This window comes from Pavona decussata, unplaced genomic scaffold (assembly GCF_977016875.1).
Source record: "Pavona decussata unplaced genomic scaffold, jaPavDecu1.1 SCAFFOLD_322, whole genome shotgun sequence".
Taxonomy (NCBI): Eukaryota; Metazoa; Cnidaria; class Anthozoa; order Scleractinia; family Agariciidae; genus Pavona; species Pavona decussata.
The window spans coordinates 230,706-258,354 of NW_028145712.1; the positions used below are offsets into that span (position 1 = coordinate 230,706).

The window sequence follows — 27,649 nt, forward strand, 5'->3', positions numbered from 1 at the left end:
GAACAGCAAAGCGTAACTTCAAGTGGGACGGGGGAGCTTTGTTGCGGATGAAGGATTTTAGGAAGTGAGCCAATTCAGTGTTCAACCTCCTACATGAACCAATGCTTCTAAACTTTGCAAAAAGCTGTCCCTGAACATCTTGATAATAGTTCCATGTTAAATAATAATAATAATGATAATAATAATAATAATAATAATAATAATAATAATAATAATAATAATAATAATAATAATAATAATAATAATAATAATAATAATAATAATAATAATAATAATAATGGGGGTCATTTTTTATAACCACAAGTTATACTGTTGTTGTCTTGGTAACCTTATGTACGTCGAGACAACGACCATCACTTTTTCGCCAATGATTAGGCATTTGTTTGATATCATTATTGTTGTATCACTTGATAAAGACTGGTGGTATTGATTCGCCAAAGTATAAGTGTTGGAAAGTTCTAGAAACTGTTGCCAGCCACCTTGAGTCGACAGCGTCGATCATCTGTTATCCCAGAACTCAAAATGCACTCGTCGAAAATTTATTGAAAACAATCAGCAAGATTTCTGCACAGCCCCATCATAATTATGTATACATTTTGCGACAGTCAAACTCTATTCATGATCGTAGTTTTTGGAAGAGGGTTAGTATGAGAGTGGTGCATGTACAATTAATGTATTGGGCTGTGCGGAAATCTTTTCATGAATCGCCTGAAATATAGCTATTTCAATTATCTTTGTCAAATCAAAGTATAAAGCTGTAAGACACGACCTCAAGATTCTGTGGATTTTATGAATAAGTTCATCAAAATCAGCTATGCCTTGTCCGTCCAGTGAAGATATACGATGGTGAGGCATTTGGATGAAAGAAATGTTAGGATATCAAGTGGATGAGGAGGTAGCCTCTTTTAATTAAAATAGCTGTATACCAGGGTCCCGTTTCTTGATAACTGATCTTAGTATGATAACTTGTCATGCCGCAAACTGTTTTACGAAACACATTGGACAGATTGCACCAAGAATTGCCACCGATTGATAAAAATTGGAGCTGGAAAAATAGTTATCGGGCCAGTTGGTCAGTCTTCGCTTCGAAATTAGAAGATTTCGAATAGATAACTCAAACTGTCATGTTTCTGTCGGCATTTAATAAATTTTAGTCTCCTTTTACAGAAATGCGACCTATACTCACACTATCATTTGAAAAACACCAACAAAACGTAATAATTGTTACATTGTAATTATATCTAGATTACAATAAATTATTCATTACAAATATAAACAAAACATAAGGTGAGAAAAATATCACTTTTTTTCTGCGATTTTATTTATAACTAATATTTACATTCTTTTCTTAGATAAACACGAAGGAATCCAAGACAGACATTTTCCCCCTCGCACTCATTTAATCCTTTCACTCTCAGGAGTGATCAATATGTAATTTCTCCTCTCATTATCAATACATTGTCAACCAGACAGGTGAGGAGAATAAAGAATATCATCAACTAGGTGACATTGTTTGACATCAGTAGCACTAAATTCTCTGAACTAACTTTAAAAAGAAATGTATGGCTTTCAGTCAGGAGAATTAACATTCAGATCACGCGAGTGAAAGGGTTTGATAACAGAGAGATTTTGGATCACGTTTACAACAAACGAAAAGGTCAGGCAAACGAAAAGGTCAGAATTATTTTGCTCCATTCTCGTATATTCAATATTTCTTTTGAGGAAACATAAGTGCGAATATGACGTTTGCCGTTTACCGTGAACACGACCCTGAAGTCTTTCTAATATCTAATCTCGTCGAATCCAAGAGTGAGACCGTTAGTCACGTACTGTGACGATAACTTTTTGAGTTGCAAAACATTTAAACAAAAGTTGGTGAGTAGTGCTTTTCTTCGGAACTCTTTCGTATGCTTCAGTACTCTTTCGTTTCCTTTGGAACTCTTTCGTATACTGTGTAATGCGGTTCTTAGTTTCAAGTCTACGGACAAACCCTAAAATATGTTCATTCACATAAAAGCAATTGGGCTGTGATGCCCCAAAGGATGTTCTTTCACATAAAAGCAATTGAGCTGTGCAGGTGCTGTTATTACGGTGTACAAGGTGGTTGTAACGTTTGAGTCCGCGGGTAACATCGTACAGAAACAAAACTAATGCTCCATTCACACCTTGGCTTAAACACGTTTAACGGCTGCTTACATGTAGTTAAACACAGTTTAAAATTGTTTCGTGCTTTCTGATTTTTTGTCGACTACAGACAATATGAAAGCATAAGTTAATTGTTTACTTGAATCCTATGTCAAAGCCAATGGTTCAGCTTTCTGGCCAATTTTCATTTTGTTAAACCTGGTTTAATTAAACATGTTTTGTTGGTGTGAATGGGCAACAGTCTGATCACAGTGCAAGATTTATTCGGTTGACAGGAAGAGATGAAAACAAATATACCTTCTATTTGAATTAGTAAGCAATATTTAATAAATCTGAGGTAAATTGAACTGATTAAGTTACCACCAAGTGAGGATATTGTCGGTTAAGATTTATCTGCATTCGGTTTCTAGCCACGACACAATTTTATCCAGGCCATTTCTCTAAGACGCACATGCCAGACAAAACACATCTCTTTCTTTAAATGTTCAGCGGAAATTAGCTGTTGATCAAAGTTAGGAACGCTGACCCAATGAAATACTCAATCTTTGATCAGTATTATGCTAAAACGACTGCGCCATGTTGCCAAGCAACGTCTCTGGTATAAATCGTGGGCTCACCCAACAGCTGTACCATACGTCGTTGCATTCACTGCATTCTGCAGTTATTTCCAATGTCCTCCGCGTATTGATCAGAGATAAATTTTCTTAGATTTTCCACGTCCAGCCGGAGCTGCTGTACACCGTTTATCTTGGATTGTATCGCAACAACGTTGTCTGAAATTTCGTTACTTTCATTTTCTTCTTCGTCTGTTGATGTAGCTGGAAAACAATCACAGGAAAAGTAAGGATATTTATCGACAACACAAGTTCTCTGATTTCACGAAGCCTCGCCTCACTTTATGAAAGCCCCTAGCTTTCCTTGTTGTTTTTGTTTTTGTTTTTGTTTTGTTTTGTTTTTTTCAAAACAAAGTCACCGCCAGTATCTTTTCCAATAAGCACACAACTGTAACGTGCGGCTGTTACTAAGCCGTAGCCAGTTGCGCTGTAAAGAAACTCAAAACATAACTTTAAAAATTAAAATATTACTGAACTCACATCGGAGACCTAGCAGAACAGACATGTCTGGGTCTTTGCCTTCCTTTCTTTCTCGACAAACTTGAACCACTGCTTTGAGCTCAGACGTGCAGTCTGACAGCTGAAAGAAATGAGTTAGTTATGACTGGCAGAGTGTTTTCAGCCGAGTGTTGGAAGCAATTGAGTTTACTTTGGTTTACACGATACGACTAGTTTAAAAACGCTTGCATGGTTTTCTCAGTCAATATATAGTAGACCGAAAACCTTTGATTTTGTTTTTCACCCGTGCGCGTTTCGCGCGCTTGTCGCCTATCACGTGCATTTGCTTCGTGTTCTGATTGGTTCATTGTGGTTTTTGTTTGTTGTGATTGGCCGCCCTCGGCTGCCTTCGGCCGCCCTCGACAAGGCAATCTTATGTTAGCACATTGAAGATAGAAAACTCTAATAGATGCTTAGCAAAATCGTTCTTTCACAAGCTCAATCCAAGTTACAAAAATGTCCGCCCTACATCACACTTTCGGTACAGTCGCTCCGCACGACAAAAATAAAAGAAAAACCTCTGGTGCCAAGGCAAACAAAGGTCAAGTGATCGCTTACATCCAATTTTGACCGCAGTTCTTTCTGTATCGTTTCTCTCTGTCATTGGAGGTAAACAGAACATACTTAGCGAACGTTAATATGTGAAGTGCGACTCTGGCAACCCCAGAAAGTGTTTGAGAAAGTTGGCGAGATTCGAGACCTGTTCTATTTGCCGCCAACAAACAGTTGCTCCACGATCATACACTCCAACCTGTATTTGCCCAAACGAGTTCACAAAATTTAGATTGTTAGGCGAACGCACACTAAACTGACAAGTTACCAAAAACAATAGCAAGCAAAAAACTAAAAAACTCTTAACCTGGGGCAAAAAATAGAACAGTTTATTTTGAAACGTCGAGAATGTCAATGGGCAATGTTCTGTTAGTCACACGATGACGTAATTGCAAATTGAGCAACAGTCAAGCCAAAGCATCCTTCACTCATTTACAAAACTCCAGAGCACGGGAGTCTGTGGATCGCCTTTCCCTGGCCCTGTCTAGCCCGTCACTGCGCTTACATCAGGAGCGTTTACAACCGTTCCAAGATCATAAACTCTAGCGGAAGTCCAGGTTGTTCAAAGGGTGGGAGGAACAAAGTAAACGTCTTTGTTCAATCAAATTTTTAATCTGCCAGCACTAGACATTAGAGTTTGTAATTAATAATTTATTACTTGACTTCTCTCAAACAAGAAAGATATTGAAGAACTCGGTCTGGGAATCATATTCTTACCTCTTTCCACAGTTTTCGCTGTACTTCCAATTTCTCTTTTGAGCTGAGCTTTTTAAGCTGTTGCATGGAAAACAAATACAGAATTATAAAAAAAGTAAACATATCTCACACATTTAACAAACAGGGTAAGATCAGCGTCTGCAAAAAGTCATTTCTACTACACTCTATCTTTTGTTTAATAAGAACCTTTCATTTTATAAGAATGTTGAGGCTGAGATTAACTAAAATTCAAGAACATATGAATTCGAAGAAGAACACTAAGCACTGAGAATCAGTTAAGAACATTTATATTTTGACCAAATGCCGCGACATCTTGTACCCAGCACTAGAGTACAGTATGACATGAGCTTTCCGTAAAATGCCAATGTTACGTCGTAAACTAAGCACTAACAGGCTAATAGCCGTAACATGAAACTACCTAGAACTCGTACAGTGAACCCAGGAAACAGTTTTCCATTCTGATAGTTGGATAGCTGTCCATATTTTCATGCATGCTCATTACCTGCTCGCAACTGCATTGAAGATTTAAGTTCTCTTCCAGTAAATCTTGGTTGTGGGCAGCAATCTGAAATTGTTAAAAATAATTAAAAATCTTTTCAGTTAGACTTATAAGCATGTGATGTCCCGCAAATGATGCGTTTGACTTCAAAGTTTTTCTAAGTTAACCGATTTCGTGAGGGTTATGTCAGTGTCTGTTCTGTCTGTTTCTCTATTCTGACTGTCTTTCTCTTTGTTCACTTCTGTTCGTTTGAAAGGACCGCTACACCATCTACTGTCTCAGCATTCCAGTTCAACAAAGTGTACTCACCTCCTTTACAGCTTTCTTCATTTCCCCTATAGCGTTCTCCTTGACAGTAAGTTCTTCCCTCAAGGCAGTAACCATGTCCTGTGAAACGCACGCAGACGATAAACAACAACTTTAACGGGGCAGTCATTCAGCAGGAAAAAAACTCCCTGACTTTTCACTGACTACCTACTAAGGGACCGTTCATTTTTTATGAGCATGGGGGGGGGGGGGCTGGTGGGATTTAGGGGGGGGGGGCACGAGAAAAAAAATGGCACTAAAGGGGGGGGGGCTACCAAAAAAAAATTGAGTGAAAGAGGAGGGGGGGGTCACCAGCAATAATTGGCTAGTAGGGGAAATTGAAAGTGGCTCAACACAGAAACAGATGAAGAAATTGAATATTATTTCAATTTTATTTCATGCGATTTTCCTAACCACTTTTAATTCGTTTTACATACTGAGGTCGAAATCTGCATTTTATATTAACAACAACTGAGGAAATGAAGCATATCTGTTGGAAAAGCAATAATGAATATAAACTGAAGTAGACACCTATGTTTGTACAAGTTTAAATTAATATAAAAACGTAACAGTCTCACTATTGAATCATCCGTGGGGGAGTAGTTTTCTACAAAGTGGTCGTACTCAGAACTATATCAATAGATTGTTTAATGTTCTGTTTAATAGTACTCACTTTTATAACGACTGTTGATAAGTAAATTATTTGAACCCAGGAGTATCAGTAGACTCAGTAGTATGCCTAGTGTGAACATCCAGATTAGTTTTTAATAATAGACCTGTTGTTGGTGACTTCAGTTGACGGTAAATCTGAGCCGTAGGCCATCTTCAGAAAAGCTTATAACTGTCATTTTTAATAGCAGTACTTTAATATCCAGGCGCATAGGAGGGGGGGGGGCGGTTCGAGGGGTTCGAACGAACCCCCTTTACAGATCAGTAATGGCGGAAGAAAAAGCACTTAATGCGGAGGTTGAACAACTACATGAGGTGTACCATGCGAGAGAGTAGAATGTCCGCCCTGGTTCTAATGCATATCAAATATGATATGCCTGTCAATCTTGACGAGATAGTCAATTTGTTCGAAGGCCTACACCCGAGAATGATGCAGTTTACCAGCTTGGTGTATGACTATCAGTAGATCGAATAGCTATCAGAACTCGACAGGGCGCGGAATGTACATTGAACTTTCTTGTTTAAGTTGAAACAGTTATGACCAGTTATGCTGTAGAAATGATGTATTTAGCTCAAAAAGCTGCCGTAAAACAAATTTGTGATTTGCCTAAAATGGGTCTCAAAATGCAGGAAATGAGGTTTCTGGGAACCTAGATTTTCAAAAATTTCCGGGGGAGCATGCCCCCGGACCCCCCTCGTAACAGCGCCTCCGGCGCTCAGCAAGATTTAGGGCTCAACGAACACCCCTATCTAACCCTAACCTACGCGCCTGATATCTGTGCGTCCGCTGTTTTTTTCTGTTTAATATGACTCGTAATCGTTGATTGGTATGCTTCGATCCGTATTTTGTTAGTCAGATCTGTACGTGTATTAATTGTCTCTACTCGAAGGGGAGTAATTTCACGTTAACCATTTGCTTGATTAATTTTTATAGTTTCTTTGAGAATCTAAATGGAAATTTAGGGTTTGTCATTGCCGTAAACGTGTTGCTATCTATAAAACGTTTTTTTAAACAAGAGAAATCTTTACCCAAGCAGAGAAAGGTAACTTGTTAATAGTACTGTAAATAAATCACAGTAACAATCACGTTTATCTTTGATATAAACAGTACATAAGCGTTTTGTTAAAGTTAGGAGTTTGATTTGTTTCTGGTTGGGCGGGAAGGGGGGGGGGTCATCAGAAAAAAAGTTTCTGCTTGGGGGGGGGGGCCATGTGGAAAAAAATTGCATGCAAGGGGGGGGGTCATACAGTTTCGTAGTGGCAATTAACCAAATCCCACCAGCCCCCCCATGCTCATAAAAAATGAACGGTCCCTAACCACAAACCGATTTTCACTGACTACCAAAGACAAATCCTTTGGACAGAAATCATTTTAGTCTGAAATGTCAGCCGTCTCCTCCCCCTAACCCACAGGTGGTTCATATGCAAATAAACCTAATTTTCATATGAAAAGCTTTGCATTTAGCCTCGTTTTCATAATGAGGTTAACAGCAACTCCAAAATTGGCTATTGAGCGTACTATTAGCGTTGAGGGCTAGGGTACCTCTTCTTGCGCAAGTCTTTCCTCCAAACTGTTTTGTTCTTTCTGTGTTTGATAGTGAAGAGCTTTCATCTTTTTGTGCTTGTTCTCCAACACCTACGACAAAATAAAAGCCGACAGGATACTTTCAGCAACAGTTTAACTTCCAAGAGACCCAAACCCAAAATATCACAAGGTTCCCAAGATGCAGACGCCTAGACAAGACAGACCAAAGTAGCTACAAAATGCAGTGCATCAAGACCTACCAAGACCGATAATTGCTGAATAAACAAAACGATGCGATAAAAACAATGAGATGTTTGCCGAACGTACGGTATGGAAAAGCCAACCTTGTGATAAACTACCATCCCACCCAAGAATGCTCTTGGTTGCTTTATTCAGTAGAATTCAAGGAAAGCTCGGCTCGATCAGTGGACACAAATGATGGATCAACTCTAGCTAACTCTGCGGTGTATGATTTTTCACTGAGCGTTACACTTGCCACAAGTCGACTTTGTTAATTAAGCGAAAAAGTCGCGACAGCGAGCTATAAACGTCAACGCCAACGCCAACGAGGGAACCAAAACCAACATAACATAAAGAATGAAGACGGAAAATAATATTCGAAAGGGCTTTTAGTCTAACTGTCTAACTGAGCGTTAGCCCAAGTAAAGAATAGAAAATTAAAGAAAAAAGTATCCGGCCTCGGCGGAAATTGAACGGAAGACCTTCGGATTTGATCGTCCGTTGCTCTACCGACTGAGTTACGAGGCAAGACGGGAGCAAGTCGTGGGTGATTATGGTGGTAATTGCGGAAATGTAAATGTGAAGGGTACAAATGAATGTTGCGCCGCTAGCACTAGGGACACAAAAGATGGATCAGAGAATGAACTCTCCAGTGTATGTGTATTGTTAAACTGAACCCATTAATTTCTCACTGAGCGTTAGACCTACCTTATTCTCCTTAATTTTCGCGGGTTCTTAAATTCGCGATTTTCGCGATTTTAGAAAATTCGCGAACTTAAAGAGCCGCGAAAAATAACGACCCCAAACTTTGATCTTGCGAATTTTAATGGACATAGAAAAATCATGTATTTGTGTTTTCAAGGGTCCTAAACAATTTTTGACACAAGGTGTTAGTACAAGGAGCTATCATCTATAAACTTTAGATGTTAATCATTGTCAAGATTCGCCTCAAGTTCTTCTTCGGCATCTGAGTAATCATCTTCGCACAGTTCCTCCGATACATCCTTTGTAAAGTCGTCAAATTGACCATCCTGTCCCGGCTCTATGTAGTGTCTAGTCACGAGTGTCTTGTATCTTTCCATTATTGCCCTGTTCCTTGGTGCATCGTTCATTTCACATATCACCTTAACAGGAATTTCCAGACCTCCCTGAATCAATGGGGATCGACGATAGTTTTCATCAGTAACGATACTCTCGATACTCGATAATGACTCGGAAGAACAAGAAACTTTTTTTATTACTGTAAGACTGACTTTTAGAGGAATACAGCTGCCGCTAAGGGACAGCATATTGGTTTTGTTTCGCTTGTTGATTAACGTACAATTTTTGTGAAAAAGAAAAAATAGTCACTTAATCGTCAATTTCGCGAAATTAAATTCCCTACAAACACAATTTTTCTCCGCGATTGCGAAATTAAAGACTCGCGAAATGTGCCGAGAAAATTTTCGCGAAATTTAAGTCCCGCGAAAATAAAGGAGAATAAGGTAGTAAGGAAATGGGATAAGAGGACGATGACACTCGGACTCACACACACAAAAGAACACCAAGATAGACTGTCGGCCTACCCACACACCACACCCACCCCAACCCCCTCCCGCCTTCTTCAAAGTGTAAGAAATTTACCTTCTTCGTCCTGTCAAGTTCACCCTGCAACCGTTCATTCTCCATCTTGAGGTCTTCAAAGTTTATGAGTGATACCGGGCCCTCATTGCTGATTTTATCGAGGGAAACCTGAAGTCTGTAAACAGAAAACACTGATTGGCACTCACCGCACTGTAGAGCTTGTCAAGGATATGTCTACCAGACTCCGACCAGGCTCCCTTTTGCTATTGTGATATTCAAGGGGCGAGCGGCCAGTTGCGCGCGCGAGCGAGGAAGCCGCGAGTAGCGCGGGCGTTCCTTTGGCGCGCGAATCGCAGCTTCACCGCTTGCCCCTCGAATATCGTACCCCTTCAGTTTTTTGCGTTCTTACCCCCGGATTTCGAGCAAAAGAGAGAATGCTTGCAGTCTACCACCATATCTGTTATCTGAGGAAATTTTTTCGAATTTCATCATTGCGATGAGATTCTCTTTTAACTGCGCTTGTTGTTAGCGCTGCCATTTATTTCAGTTGGAGTTAATTTTAATTCAAAACTAGAATGAAAAGAGAAAAAAAAAACAATAATTAATCTCTACTTTGCAGTTTCTAAGTTGAAGTTGAATCTAGTCCTACAAAAACGTAATTGTACTTTGAATGACTAGACTATTCATTGCAATGCACATTCAACACATCTGAGACGTAAATCTTGACAGCAATATTCACGTCGTCAAAGAGCTGCGTTATGGTAGAGGCCGTAAATGTTTTGACAACGATAACAGCTCTAATTAGGGTGTACCTTTGTACATTTTCTTTCAAAGCAGTATTTTCAACTGTTAGCTTCTTTGCCTCGTCATCCTGTGGAACGAAAATGAGTCAAAAAGAAACTGTGAAAAGAGAAGTAGTCACTTTAAAAGATCCGAGCCGGGAAGGGGGGTGGGGATAGGGTAGAAGAGTCTATTCAAGAAAGGTGCTACTAGCAGGGTGGAGAGGGGAGCGATAGCGTGGGGGAAAAATACTCGTTTCCGCCTTCACGTCCATCCCCAGGGTTTATTCTAAGTTTTGGCGTCGCACAATTACAGCAAATAGAAAATATTTTAGTGCACCAATTCTGCTCAAGCGCGTCAAAAGCATGAATTCCGCCAATAAAGGCTATGTTCCTATGGCAAAGTGGTTTGATCTTTAAATAGTCTGAATACACATGAAGCTTTTGCAAAAAAGCTTATGCTTTGAAATCATTCTGCACTTCACGCCTGAAAACGCTACACTAAAATATATCTTGCAATCAAAGCAACTTGTCAAAAGTTCCATATCTCAAAATATTACTTTTACACAATTACTGCTTCCCAGTAAGAGCTACGAGATTCTTTGATTTTACCAGTACTCAGCACAAATTATGCGATCTGGAGGGCATAATTTCAAGGAGTTTCTTTACCTTGTTTCCAAAGGCTTTATTCATACGAGCTAATTTCTTGTCTTTTAACGAAATCGTTTCTTTCAGCTTTTCACACTCCTCCCGAACTCCTTTCAGGTGAAGAAATGTCAAGGAAAGCAGCAAAAAAAAAAATGAATTAAAAATATCGAAAATACTTCCATTATGGGTCACATGTAAGCAAAATTAACAGCTCATATCATAACATGCTAAAAGGATATAGTTTTGGTTAGCTTCTGATGTTCCTCGACAGTTGGTACGTCCTTCAGGTACCGTTCCAAGCTCTGCTTCTCACGCCTTTTGAAAACAGAAACAACAAGTTACTCAAGAAACCCAACTCCCTCCCTCAACCCCCTCCCTACCCAAAACCCCGCACTCATAACCTTTTCTCTCTCAAAATACAGTCGAACCCCTATTAAGAGGCCAGCTATCAAAATCCCGAAATAACTATTGTTAATATAGTACTCTAAATAAAACTCCTGTTGAACGGGATTTAGGCGCAATAAACTTTGTAAATCATAATGAATACATATACAGTATATATAAGATGAAATGATCTAATTTGCTCGTTGAAGCTCTGTGTTCCACAGCGACAGATGCGTTTACAGGACTTTTTTACGTAACGCTATCTTCTTCAATAACGGACATCTTGGTTCTTTAAGCCGTTTGCCATGTACATATACCGACTTACTAATTATATGGTTCTTGCTGTAGTTGACACTTTATTACAGGATTTTCGTGAGAGGGATTGTACGAATTTTAAGGGATATAGAATCTGATTTTCACGACAGTTACAAGCAAACCTTTGACTAGTTGTGAATAAGAGGCTGCATTATGTGCAACAATTGTCCCAAGTTTCCAAGTGTGTTGGTAGGCAAATAAATTAATGTTCAGCTAACCCAGGTGGCCCTCGATACCGGTAGATACGAAGATCATCCAATAGTGGCAACCTCGTTCCCAGGGTCTCTCCCTAGGAACGAGGTTGCCAATATTGTTTCTAAATTTCAAGTCGCTAGATTAAATAGGCGAAGTTTGCTGTTGCTAGAATGTTAGAGTGTTCTGGATTTAAGCTCTCTGGATGACACTCTTAAGTACGACCATTCAAGTGAAAGCTAACAGCACTTTCCTGTAGGGCTAGTCATTATGTGGCCAAACTAGACTATCGAGTTTGGCGAACGCGCGCGATTTTCACGCTACAACCCTTACTAAAACACAAGACGGCATATTTCAATAAACGTCGAAATGTCACGCAACTGAAGTTTTTTGAAACCGTCTAAATTCGACGATAGAGAAAACAATTTGTCCGAGGCGAGCTGCATTTGCTTCGGGACAAATATCCTTCCCAAAACTCACCCTTTTTTGAGACACGACCAGCAAACATCGGATCAATCAAACAAGCGCAATTTTTGGCGCCAAGGTTCAAAGATGCCCGTTGTCAGTTGTAGCCACGAGATTAAAATTTTTGTTTTTTCCTATTGTTTTGTTATCAATTTAAATATTTGTTATCACGTTTTAGTTTAGCCTTCGGAATTTAGTTTATGTGCATTTTTTTCTAGCAAGTTAGTTTCTCGGCGTCGCGTTACGCAATCGTTTATTGTTTAGTTTGTTGCTTCGTTAGTCCTATTCTTTTCGTTTCAAATTAGTATAAAAGTTTTGTATTCCGCCCTTGTAAGCAGTTGTTGTTTATCCGGAGTTGCCGTACAGATCTTGTAAGTAGTTATATTTTCGCTTGTGAATTTTTGGTTTGATTTCTTGTTTGATTGTTGTACGTTCACTTTTTCTGTTCGCGTTTATTAACTCTGTATTTTTCTTTCGTTACATTTGTTATAGTGAATCGCGTAAAGTATTAAAGTGTGCATTCGAAACTGTACTTGGAGTGTCCATTACATTCATTCAAAGATCTGGTGAATGCCATGTTGTCCGGATCCGAAAGTCAAAGAAGACGCCGAGCCCATTCAGAAGAAGCCATCGATAGTTTACGACTGAAGAATTCGAGGTCAGGGTATTTGTCGAGAGTCACAGCATTGTGCCGAGCCACTGAAGTTCTTCTGAATGACGCTAAAAATGTTGATGAAGTCTCAGAGAAATTACTGGAAATTAATGAAGCTTTCGCTCGCTTCGAAAGGGCCCACTACGACTACATCGCTACCTTGGCGGTTGACCTAGAAGTGTGGGAAAGCGAAGCCCGTTATTTTAAGGAACATTGTCACCGAAAAATGAATTTTGAATCGAGAATCGAGCGATGGATACAAAGCGCAACAGCACCCGCTCAGACACACGAAACCGACGATTTGCCTTCTGAAGATTCCTTGAACATCGCGAGTGGCGGCAATTCACAGTTATCCATCAGACAGCTAAGATCCAAGCAAGCACTAGCGCATTTAAAGTTAAATCAGTTGAAACAAAAACAAGAATTATTACGCCGAGAAGAAGAGACGAAATTAAAGTTGGAGGTCTTGGAAGCTCAGTATGAAGTTCAACGGACTGATCTTCAAGTAAAGTTATTGCAAGACGAGGAGCCAATTTACTCTAACCTTTCGAACGCTTTTGAAGAACCGAATCCGTTTAATGGTGAAGTCGCAAACCCATCAAAGCAGGACGATTCTGAACTTCGGACCGAACAGAAATTTGGTTCTCAAGACACCCAATCACGCCTGAACCCGAACGCGCGGGAATTTAACGGTTTACCAGTCGGGTCCAACGCAGCTTCCGCCTGGCCTGAAGTGGTTATGGATAAGATGGCGTTAACCATAAAGCAGGGTTTTTCGTTGCCGAAGAAGGAGCTGACAATCTTCGATGGTGATCCTCTCGAGTACTGGAACTTTATCAAATCATTTGAAAACAGCATTACAGCCAACGCATCTTGCGAAAGCGAGAAGCTCATGTATCTCCTTCAGTACACATCGGGCGTAGCAAAGGACACGATCAAATGTTGTTTAGTCATGGATTCTTCCCTGGGATACCAAATGGCAAGAAAGCTACTTGAAGAGCGATTTGGACATCCCTTCACAATTGCTTCAAAATACGTAACTAAGTTAACGGACGGGCCACCCTTAAAGCCATCGGACCGTGTGGGACTGTTGGCATTTGCAGACCAGCTAAAGGATTGCGAACATACACTGGAATCTATCGGATATCTGGATGAAATAAACAGCGCAGATAACCTAAGAAGAATCGTTCAAAGACTGCCGTTTCATCTCCGAACAAAGTTTATTGAAGTCGCGGATCAAATCCAGCAAACTGGTCAGAGAACAAACATCAGCCACATCGCAGAATTTGTCAAGGTGAAAGCGAGAGCTGCGAACAATCCAGTGTTCGGTTGTGTGGTAGATGTTGCGCGTGGCAAACCAGATGACCAGAGGCGAACGTCAAAGGCGAAGGGAACTGCATCACCAAATGAACGTGTTACCACACTGAACACTCAAGAAACTGACCCCAGAGGAAGGCAGAGTGCGCATTACACCAAAGAATTTCCAGCCACCAGATATGCGATATGTCCAGCATGCAACGGAGCTCATTCCTTGGTGAAATGCAAGAATTTCGTCGACAAGAACTTCGAAGAACGTCTTCAAGTGATGAGAAAGGCTCAGTTATGCCATAATTGCTTTAAGTATGGTCACATCGCAGTGGGATGCCTAGCCAGGAGTACATGTGAAGTTCAAGGATGCAAGAGAAGACACCATACCCTGCTTCACCCTCCGTTTCCACAGCACCCGATGGAAAGCAGAGCTAGAGTAGCTGACCAAGGAACCCAAGTAGATAGTAGTACACCGTTACGAAGTGGACAACCAAACAGTACCTCAGCAGGGAAAGGAAAGGTGTGCCTGAGGGTAGTCCCTGTGAAAGTGCGAAAGCATGATGCAAGCAAGACAGTGGAAACGTACGCCCTTATAGACAGTGGTTCAGATATATCCTTATGTGACAAGAATCTGGCAATGGAGCTCGGAGTACATGGCCACCAGAAAACATTCTTCCTGACGACACAAGAGAAAGAAGATAGCCCGAGAGTGGGTCATGAAATCAGCCTAACCGTGGAGCCACTTGACGGTACTGATAAAGTAGAGGTCAAAAGACTGTGGACTGTTGATAGGTTGAACGCTTCGAGTCGAAGTATCCCGTCAGAACAAGATGCAAAGAGGTGGCCTCATCTGGAAGACATCAATCTGCCAAGTATAAGCGAGAAAGAAGTCCGATTAATCATTGGCACCAACGCTCCAGAGGCCTTCTGGGTATTAGAAGAAAGGCGTGGTGAGAGAGGAGAGCCCTATGCCATACGCACACCCCTTGGTTGGACACTGATGGGCCCAATGGAAAAGATCGAAAGCCAAGAATGCCATGCTAACGTTAACTTTGTACGTTCAGTGGAGGTCGCAAGAGAGGATGATTGTCTCATGCAACAAGTTGAAAGGTTCTGGGCAACAGAAAACTTTGGAGTGACTCCTGACTCTAAGCCGTGCATGTCTGTGGAGGATAAAAGGGCGCTGGCGGTCATGGAACAATCTGTAAAACTCGAAGATGGTCGTTACCAAGTGGCACTTCCCTGGAAACAGTACCCACCATTCTTGCCATATAACAGACCCATGGCAGAACGAAGACTGAAAGCACTCAAGAAGAGGTTCCTACAAGATGGCGAACTGTTTGGAAACTACAAGGCCACCATGGAACAATACCTTGTTAAGAATCACGCAAGAAGAGTACCACAAAATGAGCTTCATGCAGAAGATAAGCCGCTATGGTATCTGCCTCACCACCCGGTGTTTAACAAGCCTGGAAAGACTAGAGTAGTCTTCGACTGTGCCGCAAAACACAGAGGAACATCCCTTAACGATCAGCTTCTTACTGGACCGGATCTAACCAATTCCATCGTTGGCGTGTTGACTAGATTTCGTGAGGAACAAGTCGCGTTATCTGCTGACGTAGAGTGTATGTTTCACCAGGTCAGAGTACCACCAGCCGACCAAGACGCGTTCAGATTCCTCTGGTGGCCGGATGGCGATCTAAGCGAAGAACCAGTAGATCATCGTATGGAGGTCCATTTATTTGGTGCAACATCGTCGCCTAGTTGTTCCAACTTTGCATTAAGAAGGACAGCAGATGACAACAAAGGTGAATTCACGGATGAAGTAGTGAAGACTGTCAAGAGAAACTTTTATGTTGACGACTGTCTCAAATCAGTTAAATCGTCTGAAAATGCTGTTGAAGTTGCGGATCAGCTCCGAAATATCCTCTCCAAAGGCGGATTTCGACTCACCAAGTGGTTATGTAACAGACCAGAGGTCTTGAACTCTATTCCTCAAGTTGAAAGAGCTCCATCAGTGCTAGACCTTGACCTAGACAAAGAGAAACCACCGATACAACGAACATTGGGACTTCACTGGGATATGAAGACTGACAAGTTTATGTTCAAGGTGGCCCTTAAAGACAGACCAAATACCCGCCGGGGTATACTTTCCTTGACGAGTTCCGTTTATGATCCACTTGGGTTTGTCGCACCAATCATCCTACCGGCCAAGAAACTGTTGCAAGATCTCTGTAAACAGAAGCTTGGATGGGACGATTCAATCAGCGATGTTGATAGCGAAAGGTGGGAGAAGTGGAAGAGCCAGTTGCCCAGTCTCTCTGATATAACAGTAAACAGATGCGTCAAGCTACCCTGCTTTGGAGACTTGAAGCTCGCCGAGCTACACAACTTTGCAGACGCGTCACAGATTGCATATGGGGCAGTCTCGTATCTCAGATTGGTGGATGTCGAGGATAGGATCCATTGCGCGTTTCTCGCGGGAAAATCTCGTCTGGCTCACCTTAGACCTATGACTGTGCCAAGATTGGAACTGTCAGCTGCTGTGTTAGCCGTTCAGTTAGACCAGTCTATGAGAGAGGAACTGGACATCCCGATCACGCAATCGACATTTTGGTCTGACTCCACCTGTGTGTTACAGTACATCAGAAATCAGTCAAGGAGGTTTCATACATTTGTTGCGAATCGACTGTCCGTTATTCACGAGAAATCGACACCCACCCAGTGGAGACACGTAGGTTCTGAGCTCAATCCAGCAGATGAAGTTAGCAGAGGTCTTACGGTGGAAGAAATGAGTGCAAACAGCAAATGGCTGAACGGTCCCCCGTTTTTGAGAAAGGAGGAGGAGTTTTGGCCTCGCGATCCTACAGTCCACCAACCGGAGCTATCAGAAGACGATCCGGAGATCAAACGTGACACCCAGTCCCACAGTCAATCCTTAATTCATCACCGAAGTGAAGACGTTCTCTCAAGCTTAACGGAGCAGTACTCGTCGTGGGAAAGATTGAAGAGAGCTGTTGCCTGGCTATTAAGATTCAGAACATGGTTGATCGCGCGATACCGCCAAAGTACGAGTAATGGTACAGCTCAAGGAAGTTTAGAAAGCACACCCTCCCTGACGGTGGACGAAATGCAAGAGGCTGAAAATGCTGTTATCAAACATGTACAAAGATTATCATTTCTAGAAGTCGTCGAGGCCTTGGAAAGAATTGGTTCATCCCATGGCCAGCATTCCCGTCAAGCAACTTGCGAGTTAAAGAAGTCAAAGATACCGGCTCACATGAAAAAGCTCCATCCGTTTTTGGACGAAAAAGGAATCCTTAGAGTTGGAGGAAGACTTGAAAATGCGTTAATCAAGTTTGAAGCAAAACATCCAATTGTTCTCCCTTATCGTCACCATGTTACCGATTTGATCATCTCTCAGCATCACCAGAAAACCGGTCACCTCGGTCAAGAGTACGTTTTGTCAAGTTTACGTCAATTATATTGGATAATAAAGGGACGTTCAGCTGTACGTCGAGTCATTAGCAGCTGTTTCCTTTGCAAGAAACTTGGAGCCGTGCGTGGAGAACAACTGATGGCGGACCTGCCAAAGGAAAGATTGATGTCAGGAGATCCGCCATTCTCGCATGTAGGTGTGGACTATTTTGGCCCCCTTTATGTGCGTCAAGCTCGCTCAAATGTGAAGCGTTATGGGTGCCTGTTTTCCTGTCTAGTCACTAGAGCTGCCCATATCGAAGTTGTTCATTCGCTCGACACCGATGGCTTCATTAACGCATTGCGAAGATTTATCAATCTCAGAGGAAATCCAACCACCATATGCAGCGACAACGGGACAAATTTTCGCGCTGGAGAGAAAGAGATCCGTGAATCGTTAGAGGATTGGAATCAGCAGTCAATCCACGAATTTCTACGCCAGAGGAAAGTCATTTGGAAATTTAATCCACCTTCAGCGTCGCATATGGGAGGTGCCTGGGAACGGATTATTCGATCTATTCGTAAGATTCTGAGGGCGTTGCTGGGGCAACAACTTATCTCCGACGAAATGCTGAGAACCATGATGACCGAAGTTCAAGGGATCTTGAACAGCCGACCCTTGACCCCAGTTAGCAGCGACCCGAAAGACCTCGAGCCACTTACACCAAACCATCTGTTGTTGCTGAGAGCCAATCCAAATTTACCCGTCGGCATTTTCAGCAAGGAAGATGTTTACAGCAAGCGCCGTTGGCGCCAAGTGCAGTACATGTCCGATATTTTTTGGAAGCGCTGGCTTAAGGAGTATTTGCCAACCCTTCAAGAGAGAGCAAAGTGGTCAGAGCCTCGTCGTTGTTTAGCGATCGGCGATCTAGTGTTGATCGCGGATGAAAACGTCCACCGTGGAAAATGGCCGCTAGCCAAAGTAACCGATGTTTACCATGGAAAGGATGGATATGTCAGATCTGCCAAGGTTGAAACGAGTTCGACAATTCTCATTAGACCGGTGACAAAACTATGCTTCCTCGAAGGAGATAAAGTGCGTTAATTCAAGTAGCTGAACTTTGAGCAAAGAACTTGTTTCTTCAGAAATAAAAGGGTTTAAAAACACTTACAATTCTAGTCAAAAAACGACTTAAACGCTCGTGTCATGTTGGTGACGCTATAACGAACTCTTAGACTTAAGTAGTTCATTGGGGCCGGTGTGTAGCCACGAGATTAAAATTTTTGTTTTTTCCTATTGTTTTGTTATCAATTTAAATATTTGTTATCACGTTTTAGTTTAGCCTTCGGAATTTAGTTTATGTGCATTTTTTTCTAGCAAGTTAGTTTCTCGGCGTCGCGTTACGCAATCGTTTATTGTTTAGTTTGTTGCTTCGTTAGTCCTATTCTTTTCGTTTCAAATTAGTATAAAAGTTTTGTATTCCGCCCTTGTAAGCAGTTGTTGTTTATCCGGAGTTGCCGTACAGATCTTGTAAGTAGTTATATTTTCGCTTGTGAATTTTTGGTTTGATTTCTTGTTTGATTGTTGTACGTTCACTTTTTCTGTTCGCGTTTATTAACTCTGTATTTTTCTTTCGTTACATTTGTTATAGTGAATCGCGTAAAGTATTAAAGTGTGCATTCGAAACTGTACTTGGAGTGTCCATTAATAATGAGTATTGGCGCTACACGATCATACACCATACACCATACAGTACTTGTGTGTATTATTTGATCAAAATTCAAGCTGCAACTCACTTCAACTTGAGCTTCTCTTCTTCTTGTTGTTCCAGCTTACTGTTCAGTTCTGCCTGAACCTTTTCCTGGTCTGCACACTAATGACAGAAATAAAACTCGTTTTAGTCACTTAATCACGCGCGAGTTGTCAGTAAAACTAGCACAACATGTTCAGGTTGAAAGTATACCTATCAAATTCTAACTTACTGTTGATTGTTTCCCTGTATATTTAGAGTGCACTTTACCTTCTGTTGTAATTTTTCTAGCTCCTGTCTACTCGAGGCCGCAGAATCTTTCACGCTTGCTTCCATATTTTCCAGCAGATATTCCGTCTCGCTGTGAAGAAACAATACCATGTGGTCAGCAGCTCTACTACAAAAGACATCGCAGAAACACACTGATTATAAGCCTATGTGATGTGTCTACAAACTGTGTAGCAGTCTCACAGTAAAAGTCGACCCGGGAAGTCGACCATTTATGTGTAACCAAGGGGAAACTTAGCAAGGTTTCATCTGTAGCACTGCTGCGGATAACATGTTAACGATAGGGAGTTACGTTTGTGAGTGGTAAGTGCATTTTGTGAGTTCCTGTAAAAGCTTGAGTGAACAAGCAACAAGTGTATGCAGGTAAGCAAAGCTTAAATGGGAGGGTTCACATTTCAGTGCATGTGCATGAATCTAAATACTTTTTTTTCTCTTTCTTATCAATTTTATGGCTTTAAAAATCACACTCACACAGTAATCACATGCTATAATTAGTTCAAGCAAAATGAAGGATGAACAAAAATATTCACAGCAAATGTCATAATTTTTACATTACACCGACACTGTTAATATTTTGAATTTAGTGTTGACCCAAAGGATCTATTCCGCGGGTGATGATTTTATGGGTATTTGCATACAAAATAATGCAGTCACCTGAAAAATCATCAACCTTGAAATTTTCACAAGCAAATTTAACACCTGAGTTATCTACTTACTTCCAAATGGTTCATACACAATGAATTGAACTTAATGGGCTTGCGTCATAGCAGACAAGGGCAAAAAAAGTATTTGGATTTGGATTTGTGCACATGCACTGAACTGTCAAACGCTCCAAATGTTCATATGTTTAATATCAACCTTGTCTACTCCCCCCATGGAAGGTTTTTTTGTTTTCCACCCCCTCCCCCCAGGCAATTCCAGTTTAGCTTCATACTTTGCTTCTAAAATTTTGACTTTTCAGACCCCTCCCCCTAGGAATTTCCGATGACCTTCCTTGGGCTGGGTATGGATTTTTTTCTGAAACTGAACATTTTGACTTAAATTTTAAAAATAATATTAATAGTTGATAATTCAGCATGATCTTTCCGCACTTTGGTGCCAGTAACCTATGACCTGAAGCAGGCTAGACTCCTGTTTTTATAAAGTTGATGGTACAAAATTGTCAGATTAGCTCCTGGTCAAAGATTACTTTTAGCTTCTCCCAAGCTGACCATAAAAATTCAAAAAATCTTTAAGCTAACAGTAAAAAAATAATTGGCAATTGTACTGAACAACCAAATTTATCAGTGGAAATCGTGACCCTTTTATGAGCCATTTTGCAGAGTAAGGAAGAACTCAACAAGAACTTTCTGGAAGGCACTTTCTAAAGGAAATTGTAAGGGGCTTTTTCTGAAACTTGCATTTGCACTTGCATGCTCTGTAGACTGGGCTGAGTTGCTCGAAGCATGGTTAGCGCTAACCATTGGTTAAGAGGTATTAAAACCTATAGGTTGTCATGGCATTTAACCCGGGTTAGCGCTAACCATGCTTTGAGCAACTGGGCCCTGCTTGATAAAGATTGATTAGCATCCTTCCATTGGCCAATTCTGGGGGTGTGATTAGTAAGTATTAAATTGATTATTAATGGCCAGGATGAAGCATTGGAATAAAAAAAAAAACAATTATTCAGTTCTTCAAAATTAATGTGTCTGCTGTACTGTATGTGCAAACCAGTTAGCTTTGTCTTCCTTCAAATAACCAATGCACATGTATCTATGACTTCTATACTAACACCATATAAACTCTCATTTAACTCTCACTCACCCAAGTTTCTTCTGTAGTTTGTCAATTGATGAGTCTTTCTCTGCAAGGTGTGCTCTCAGCTGAGCATTCTCATACTGGCATTCTTGTAGCTTTAATGACAGTGAAGTGTTTTCCCCCATGCTCTGTGTTCGGTTGACTGGGTAGTGTGAAGGCATAAATTTCTGCACTGCATTTGTCTGATGGAGCAACTGTTGCTGAAGCTGAAATATGCTTTGCTTTTGTCTGTGAGAAGAAAAATATTTTATACCAATTTTAATTTAGAATGCAGATATTTGAAAGAAAAGATCTTCTGTGGTTATTGGTTAATTCATTTACACTAACAAAATTATCAATTAAAATTGTCTCTGTGGAGAAAAACATCCACTATGATCAAATTGCTAACCACAGGCAAGGACATTCTAATAAATTAAAGGCATCTGACGGCTATTATACAACCACATTTAGTACTGGTTCAAATGATGTGCAAAACGAGTACAAATGTGTCATGTGCTATTTGTACTGTAAAAATCCTATTTGGTGGGTACATGTATTTGTACAGTAGAAAAACAGTTTTCTCAAATGGGTGGAAGCTCATCTTGTTTCAGTGTTTTTCTATAATTAATCGTCTTTGATAGTTACCAGAAAAGCTTAAGTTTGAAAATAAATCTCTTATTAGATGTTTTGGTGTGAAGTATTGCTGGATATTTTCACTCGCTCATTATATTTTCACTTGCCCTGAGGGGTGGCCAAACTACAGTGCAACACATAAAAATATACGATGATACAGACCAAAACATCTGATAAGAATGATGTATATATATGTAGAACACTTATTAAACTTGCAGAAAAGTGCAACTCAAGTGTGTCAAGACAACAATCTATTTATTACTAATTTAAAACCTTTAATGTAAAAATTGAGCTTTCTAACCTGTCAATGATCTGATCTTTCTGCCCAATAAGCTCATCTTTTGCTCTCAAATATGAACTCCATTTGTCGCTCTCATCACTTGATGGGCTGATTGATCTGGACGTCTGGCCAGATGAGCTTGAGTACACCTCTCCTAGGACACCAAGGGGACTGGTTCGAAGCACACTTGTGCCCTCTTTGACATGATTGAGGGCTCCAGAAAATCCACTTGAAGTTGTTGGCATCGTTGAAGAAGAAGGAATACCTGGAACGATCACTTTTGTTTAATTGCCGTACTTAATTCAATCCATATTCTCAACTGGGGGAGTTTGGTTTAATGTGTAGTTCCAGAAAATATCCATACTCAATGTTTTGCATTCCCCCTCCCCCCAGGAAATTCCAGTTTACCTTCATACTTTGCTTCTAGAATTTTGGCTTTAAAATCCCCTTAAAAAAAATTATTTTAATACTTTGACATTTAATGCTCTGTCCTTTCATAGCAAACCTTACCAGAATGCATGGCATACTGATTGCCTTGGCTTGACATTCCAGGGTGAACAGTCATCATTGCTCCATTGTTTAGTGGTACTTGCTCTGCATGTCTAAGTCCATTGTTATTTGTTTGTACATGAAGTTCATTGATTCTTGAGCTAGATCCCCATTTTCTGTGCATCCCAACTTTAAGACCCTGCATGCTCCGTATTTGTCGTTCTTGATGTTCTGCCAGGAGTTCTGCTAGTTCGGTTCCTTCACTTGCTTGTCTTGTAAGTAAATAGTGTTTTTGTCTGCTGTTGCGTGAACCACTCTGCACCGCATGATTTTTCTCTGAAACTGCCTGAACTTCACTATTTTCTGTGGTGGTCACTTGTTTAAAATAAAAACAGAAGTGCATTATTTTATAGCCTGGGTCAGCTGTCTATTGCAAAAAGATACCAAAAAACCAGTGGTTTAAATGATTGTGCTGCATTCAGTCAAGTACATGTAATCAATTTAACATTAATGCAACTGCCCCTATGTGTAGTAATTCTGCAACCCAACCCCCCAACCCGTTTTTGGACTTTCAAGAAATCTACAGTAGTTTGATCCATTCCATTTTGAACCATAAATTTTCAGATTTTCTTGCAAAATGATTAAATCACACCTGTCATATACAGCAGGAATTACTTTGATATTTTTGGTTTTGTAAATATAACTTTTAATAAATAAGTACTGCCTCTCAATATTGCAGCTAATACAGTGGAATCCCAACAGAATGAATCTCTGTTAAATAAAGACGCTCACTGGTAAAATTAAAACTATTTTTTCAGCCTAGTTTAATGGTACAAATTATGTATGTAACAGAATGGCAAATCACTAGACCACCATTTCAACAAACATAATTTCCGAGTCCCTTGGTACTTCCTGATATCAAGGTTTCAAGTTGTACTTGCCTGCAAGCGATAGTCAGTTTAGCTGTGCCTCATTGACTGTTTGTAAGCTCGTAGTTAAAAAAATAAATTTACATAATAAGATTATGTAGAATACTCAGCATTGTTTATGCAACAAGTAGTCTGACTAATAAAACTACACATTTGTATAATTAATTTGTTTTTTATTTACTTATTTACGTAAGGTGTTGCAGCATCCTACCTTTATGCCAGAATTGTGGGGAAGATGGTTCACTCAGAGATTTGATGCTATGTGCAGTTTTCATTGAGTCTCCAATATTGTGATTGAGGTCAAGATTCACTCCATTAGCATTCGCAGGTTTTTTTAGTCTTGGTGAAGACCAAAAGCCGCTATCTGTAGGGCTGTAACGTGATGAAGACATTAGCTCTGGTCAAGAAAAAAAAGTTTATAGACAGTCAGTCAGTTATGTGCCAGCTTAGAACTACTCCTTGGAATGTTGCTGACTAGAACCTTTTTTCGAGAACAACTGTACAGTTGTTCTATAAAATGAAATAACAAAAAGACGCATAACTGAAGCAAGACCAATGATTCACAATCTGATTCATTAGGGAGCTTAAGCAACGACAACGGCAACGGCAATGACAACACCGCAAAACAAAAGGTTTAATGAGCAAAAACAATAGCTCTGCATGGCGTTTTACATTTTGGTACATTTCTTTGCTGTCCTCTGCAAAACAACAACGTGAAATGACCACATCAAAGGTTTGTGGAGAACGTGACTGAATGAACAACGGTGAATTTTTCATTTTCGTTCTTTACTTGTATGCCACTCCTACTAATTTCGTTCCTGGATAGTTTGCCATTTTTGTAAAAGTTGAGTGAGTTGAAATAATCGCAAAGTAGCACAAATGAAATAAAGTTATATTTTCAGGTGACGATTTTGTTGCTGTTGCCGTTGTCGTTGCTTAAGCTCCCTAATGAGTAATTTCTGACAGGATTCGCTGACTGGCTGACAGTCTGACTGGCTGACAGTCTGACTGACTGGCTTGCTGAACTGGTGACTGACTGCCTACCTGCTTGTCTAGTAAATGGCTCTAACCAGCTGGCTGGCTGACTCACTCACTCACTGACCCACTGTCACTGACTGACTGAATGACTGGATGACCTGCTCAGTCGATCACTCTGTTCAAATAACAAAGCCATTATCAGGGAGACTAACATTACATGATGGAATGCTGTCTACTTTGACATGCAACTGGGCAGTTTGAAATAGAAACACAAAAGGGAATAGCACAGCTGACACAACATACAAATATCTGGTCAGGACTATTTACATGTACGAGGCCTTAAGTCTAGATTGAAATGACGGGTGTTCAAATTCATTTTTTTGTCACAAATTTGCACAGCTACCCCTGACCCTTAACCAAAAATAGCATCTTCATTAGACAGATGCACATGACAACTGTTGACACATAACTTATATCTAAATGATTCTTTCTTTCTTTGATACCTTGGGAGGACTGTAGCTTCAAATCCAACAGCATTTGTAAGTAAAGACTACCTCTAGCCTCTTGCTGAATTATTATTATCATCATTACTATTATTATTATTCTCTCTAACAGGGTAGCTCATGGTGGCTAGGCTTAACTGGTAAAAAATAGCTGAAAAAATGAATGAACTTTTTCTGTTTCTTCAAATGAGATGTTAATTAGTCAAAACATTCAAAATTAGATAATGTATTTGTATTTGGCTCTCACAAAAGATACTGTAAATTGTAGATGATTGATTAATTGCCACTTAGTTCATATTAATTTTCTCAAAACACCCCTATATGGACTTGATCCTTTTTGTCTACTGCTCTGGTCATGAAGCCTAATATAGGCCTTATCACGGTTTGACGCCATTTTGACGAGTAGGTAAACACGTCTTGAAGTAACAGTTTTTGTATGGAAATCCAATGTCAAATAATTTTCATAAAACATCACTTCCAAAAAATTCATGAATTGGAAACTTTAGGCACGATGCAAAGGATTTTACAGAAAATAGCTGAGGAATGTAGCTGTGCTAGAAAGCATCTAGTTGTGTTTTGACATTTCCATACATTTTGTCTGTATAGCGAACCAGCTGTGAACTGCTACTAAAAATAGTTCGCGGGAAAAAATAGAGGGAAATGTATGGAAAGTTCAAAACATAACTGGACGCTTTCTGGCACAGCTACATCCCTCCAGGGTTTTTTTTAAATCCTCTTCCTAGTGCCAAAAGTTTCCAATTCATGAACTTTTCAGAAGTGATGTTTTATAAAAATTATTTGCCATAGGATTTATGTACAAACACTGTTATTTCAAGACGTGTTTGCCTACTCATCAAAATGGCGTCAAAAACCATGATAAGGCCTATGTTGAAAACATTTTGAGACGACTGTGAATCGATCACTGAGTCTTGACAGAGTTGAAATTTGATGTATTCAAGTCGTTTATTTGAAATCGTGCTGGCAGCTGAGAACTGCTTGACAAGGTGCACATTTCAGGAAATCCACATTTGACAAAATTATCTTTAGAAAAACAACGAAAACTGAAAATACTTTAGTTAGTACTATTTATCCTGGACAAAGAAATGGCAAATAAAGCTTTACTTCTTTAATAATAAAATCTATGTTTATAAATCTTTGCTTTTTGGAGGTGGTGTGTGTGTGTGTGACGGGGGGGGGGGGGGGGGTGTACATGTACATACAATAAAAAAAATTGTCTTTGATCGAAAAAATTGTCTTTGATCGATAAATTGCAGTGTGCAGTTTATTACCGAAAATGGCTCGCCAGACACCATCTATAGCACTATTCAACAAGTATCATCAATAGTTCCCAGAAGATTTTACCCCGATCTTAAACAAAGACGTAACCACAGGAAGTAAACGTATGAATGAGGTTTATTGACAGCGGAAAAAGAAAGATAAGATAAAAGCTTGATGTAGGCTCCTATTTAAATTGTCTACTAGTAGATGGAAAGGCCTAAATCGAAAAAACGTGAACGAAAGGAAAAGGCCACGTTTTGCCTCGATGAGAAAATCACACAGATTTTTAAAGAACAAGTTCGAGCATATATACCCGTAATTAAGTCGAGACTTCAATTCGGCATGGTAACCCACAAATAAGCTTTATACAACAAACATCGGCCGGTACGGTGTCAACTTCGTCGCAGAGTTTGGCATTATTTAAAAACGTTTATAGAGCTCACTTTCTGCTTTTGAAGCCAATAGCCACTAGCAATCTCATTTTTTAAAAAAAATTTCCGACAAATGCCGAGCTTCAAGACAAGCGGAACTTGATATTCCCGCGCCATTTACAACGCTTACTAACTAAAAAAGGGCTCCAAATTTGACTTCGATCCTTCCCCGAATCGATACAGTTTAAGAAAGAAGTAGCCTTGAATCCCCATTGAAGAAGAATTTAATGCCGTGAAACTTTCAAATAAACCGCTACAAACAAAGCGAGCAAACAATATGCCGTTGACGCGATGACGGACCACAAATAGCAACGAATGCGATACAAGACCACTTGAATGAAATTGTAAACAAACTTCTTGAAATCAATACACTCCTCAAACCCAGAATGAACTAAAAATCAATCACGATACTCACCAACGTAGTGATTTTAACATGAGAGAAATATTCCTTCCGTCTTTTGCCATTAAAAATTTATGTCAAGTGAAAAGCCATTTTACAGTTTTGCTTGAACAGCGGTGCGTGACGTCACGCACGGACGGATATGAGAAGAATAAAACTCTGGGTGGGGAGGGTGGGGGGCTATATTTTTGGACTTCCTGTGGACAAGAAACAGACGAACTGCTTCGAATTTGTATTAAATTTGTTTTGCCGAACGCTTTTCTTCGTAAAGCCGTTACTGCTACGTCCCCGGTTTCTCTTTTTTACAAAGGGTCTCCAGGGAATCTTTCTCCAATAAACGTCAAAAGAATGTTATCTAAAATGGCATTGAAAACCACTCAAGCTTGTGAACTGAAAGCGTAAACAGTTCATTGTTTCCTACATAT

The 27,649-nt window shown here is 40.2% G+C and overlaps 2 protein-coding genes across 5 annotated transcripts; one reads left to right on the forward strand and one right to left on the reverse strand.

The window, feature by feature from the left end:
• Positions 1–1,122: 1,122 nt before the first annotated feature.
• LOC146453795 (centrosomal protein of 85 kDa-like) lies at positions 1,123–27,343 on the reverse strand. Of its 4 annotated transcripts, XM_085096175.1 has the most exons (18): positions 27,240–27,340; positions 24,679–24,787; positions 23,846–24,031; positions 22,727–23,080; positions 22,238–22,481; positions 21,331–21,552; positions 19,510–19,600; positions 19,286–19,362; positions 10,995–11,070; positions 10,777–10,872; positions 10,141–10,199; positions 9,389–9,503; positions 7,544–7,636; positions 5,335–5,412; positions 5,029–5,091; positions 4,527–4,583; positions 3,240–3,339; positions 1,123–2,963 (listed from the first exon to the last, which is right to left on the reverse strand). In XM_085096175.1, the coding sequence occupies exons 3-18, from the start codon at positions 24,024–24,026 to the stop codon at positions 2,791–2,793; spliced, it is 2,079 nt and encodes a 692-aa protein (XP_084952301.1). In that variant the 5' UTR covers positions 24,027–24,031; positions 24,679–24,787; positions 27,240–27,340; the 3' UTR covers positions 1,123–2,790. The 4 variants fall into 4 exon arrangements, with proteins under 4 accessions (XP_084952301.1, XP_084952300.1, XP_084952302.1 ...); XM_085096174.1 differs by lacking the exon at positions 24,679–24,787 and having other exon boundaries at positions 27,240–27,343; XM_085096176.1 differs by lacking the exons at positions 24,679–24,787; positions 27,240–27,340 and adding an exon at positions 26,955–27,169.
• Positions 12,209–19,180, forward strand: LOC146453796 (uncharacterized). The gene has a single exon (XM_085096149.1). It carries the CDS (start codon positions 12,687–12,689, stop codon positions 18,591–18,593), a length of 5,907 nt encoding a protein of 1,968 aa, XP_084952275.1. The 5' UTR covers positions 12,209–12,686; the 3' UTR covers positions 18,594–19,180.
• Positions 27,344–27,649: the final 306 nt, after the last annotated feature.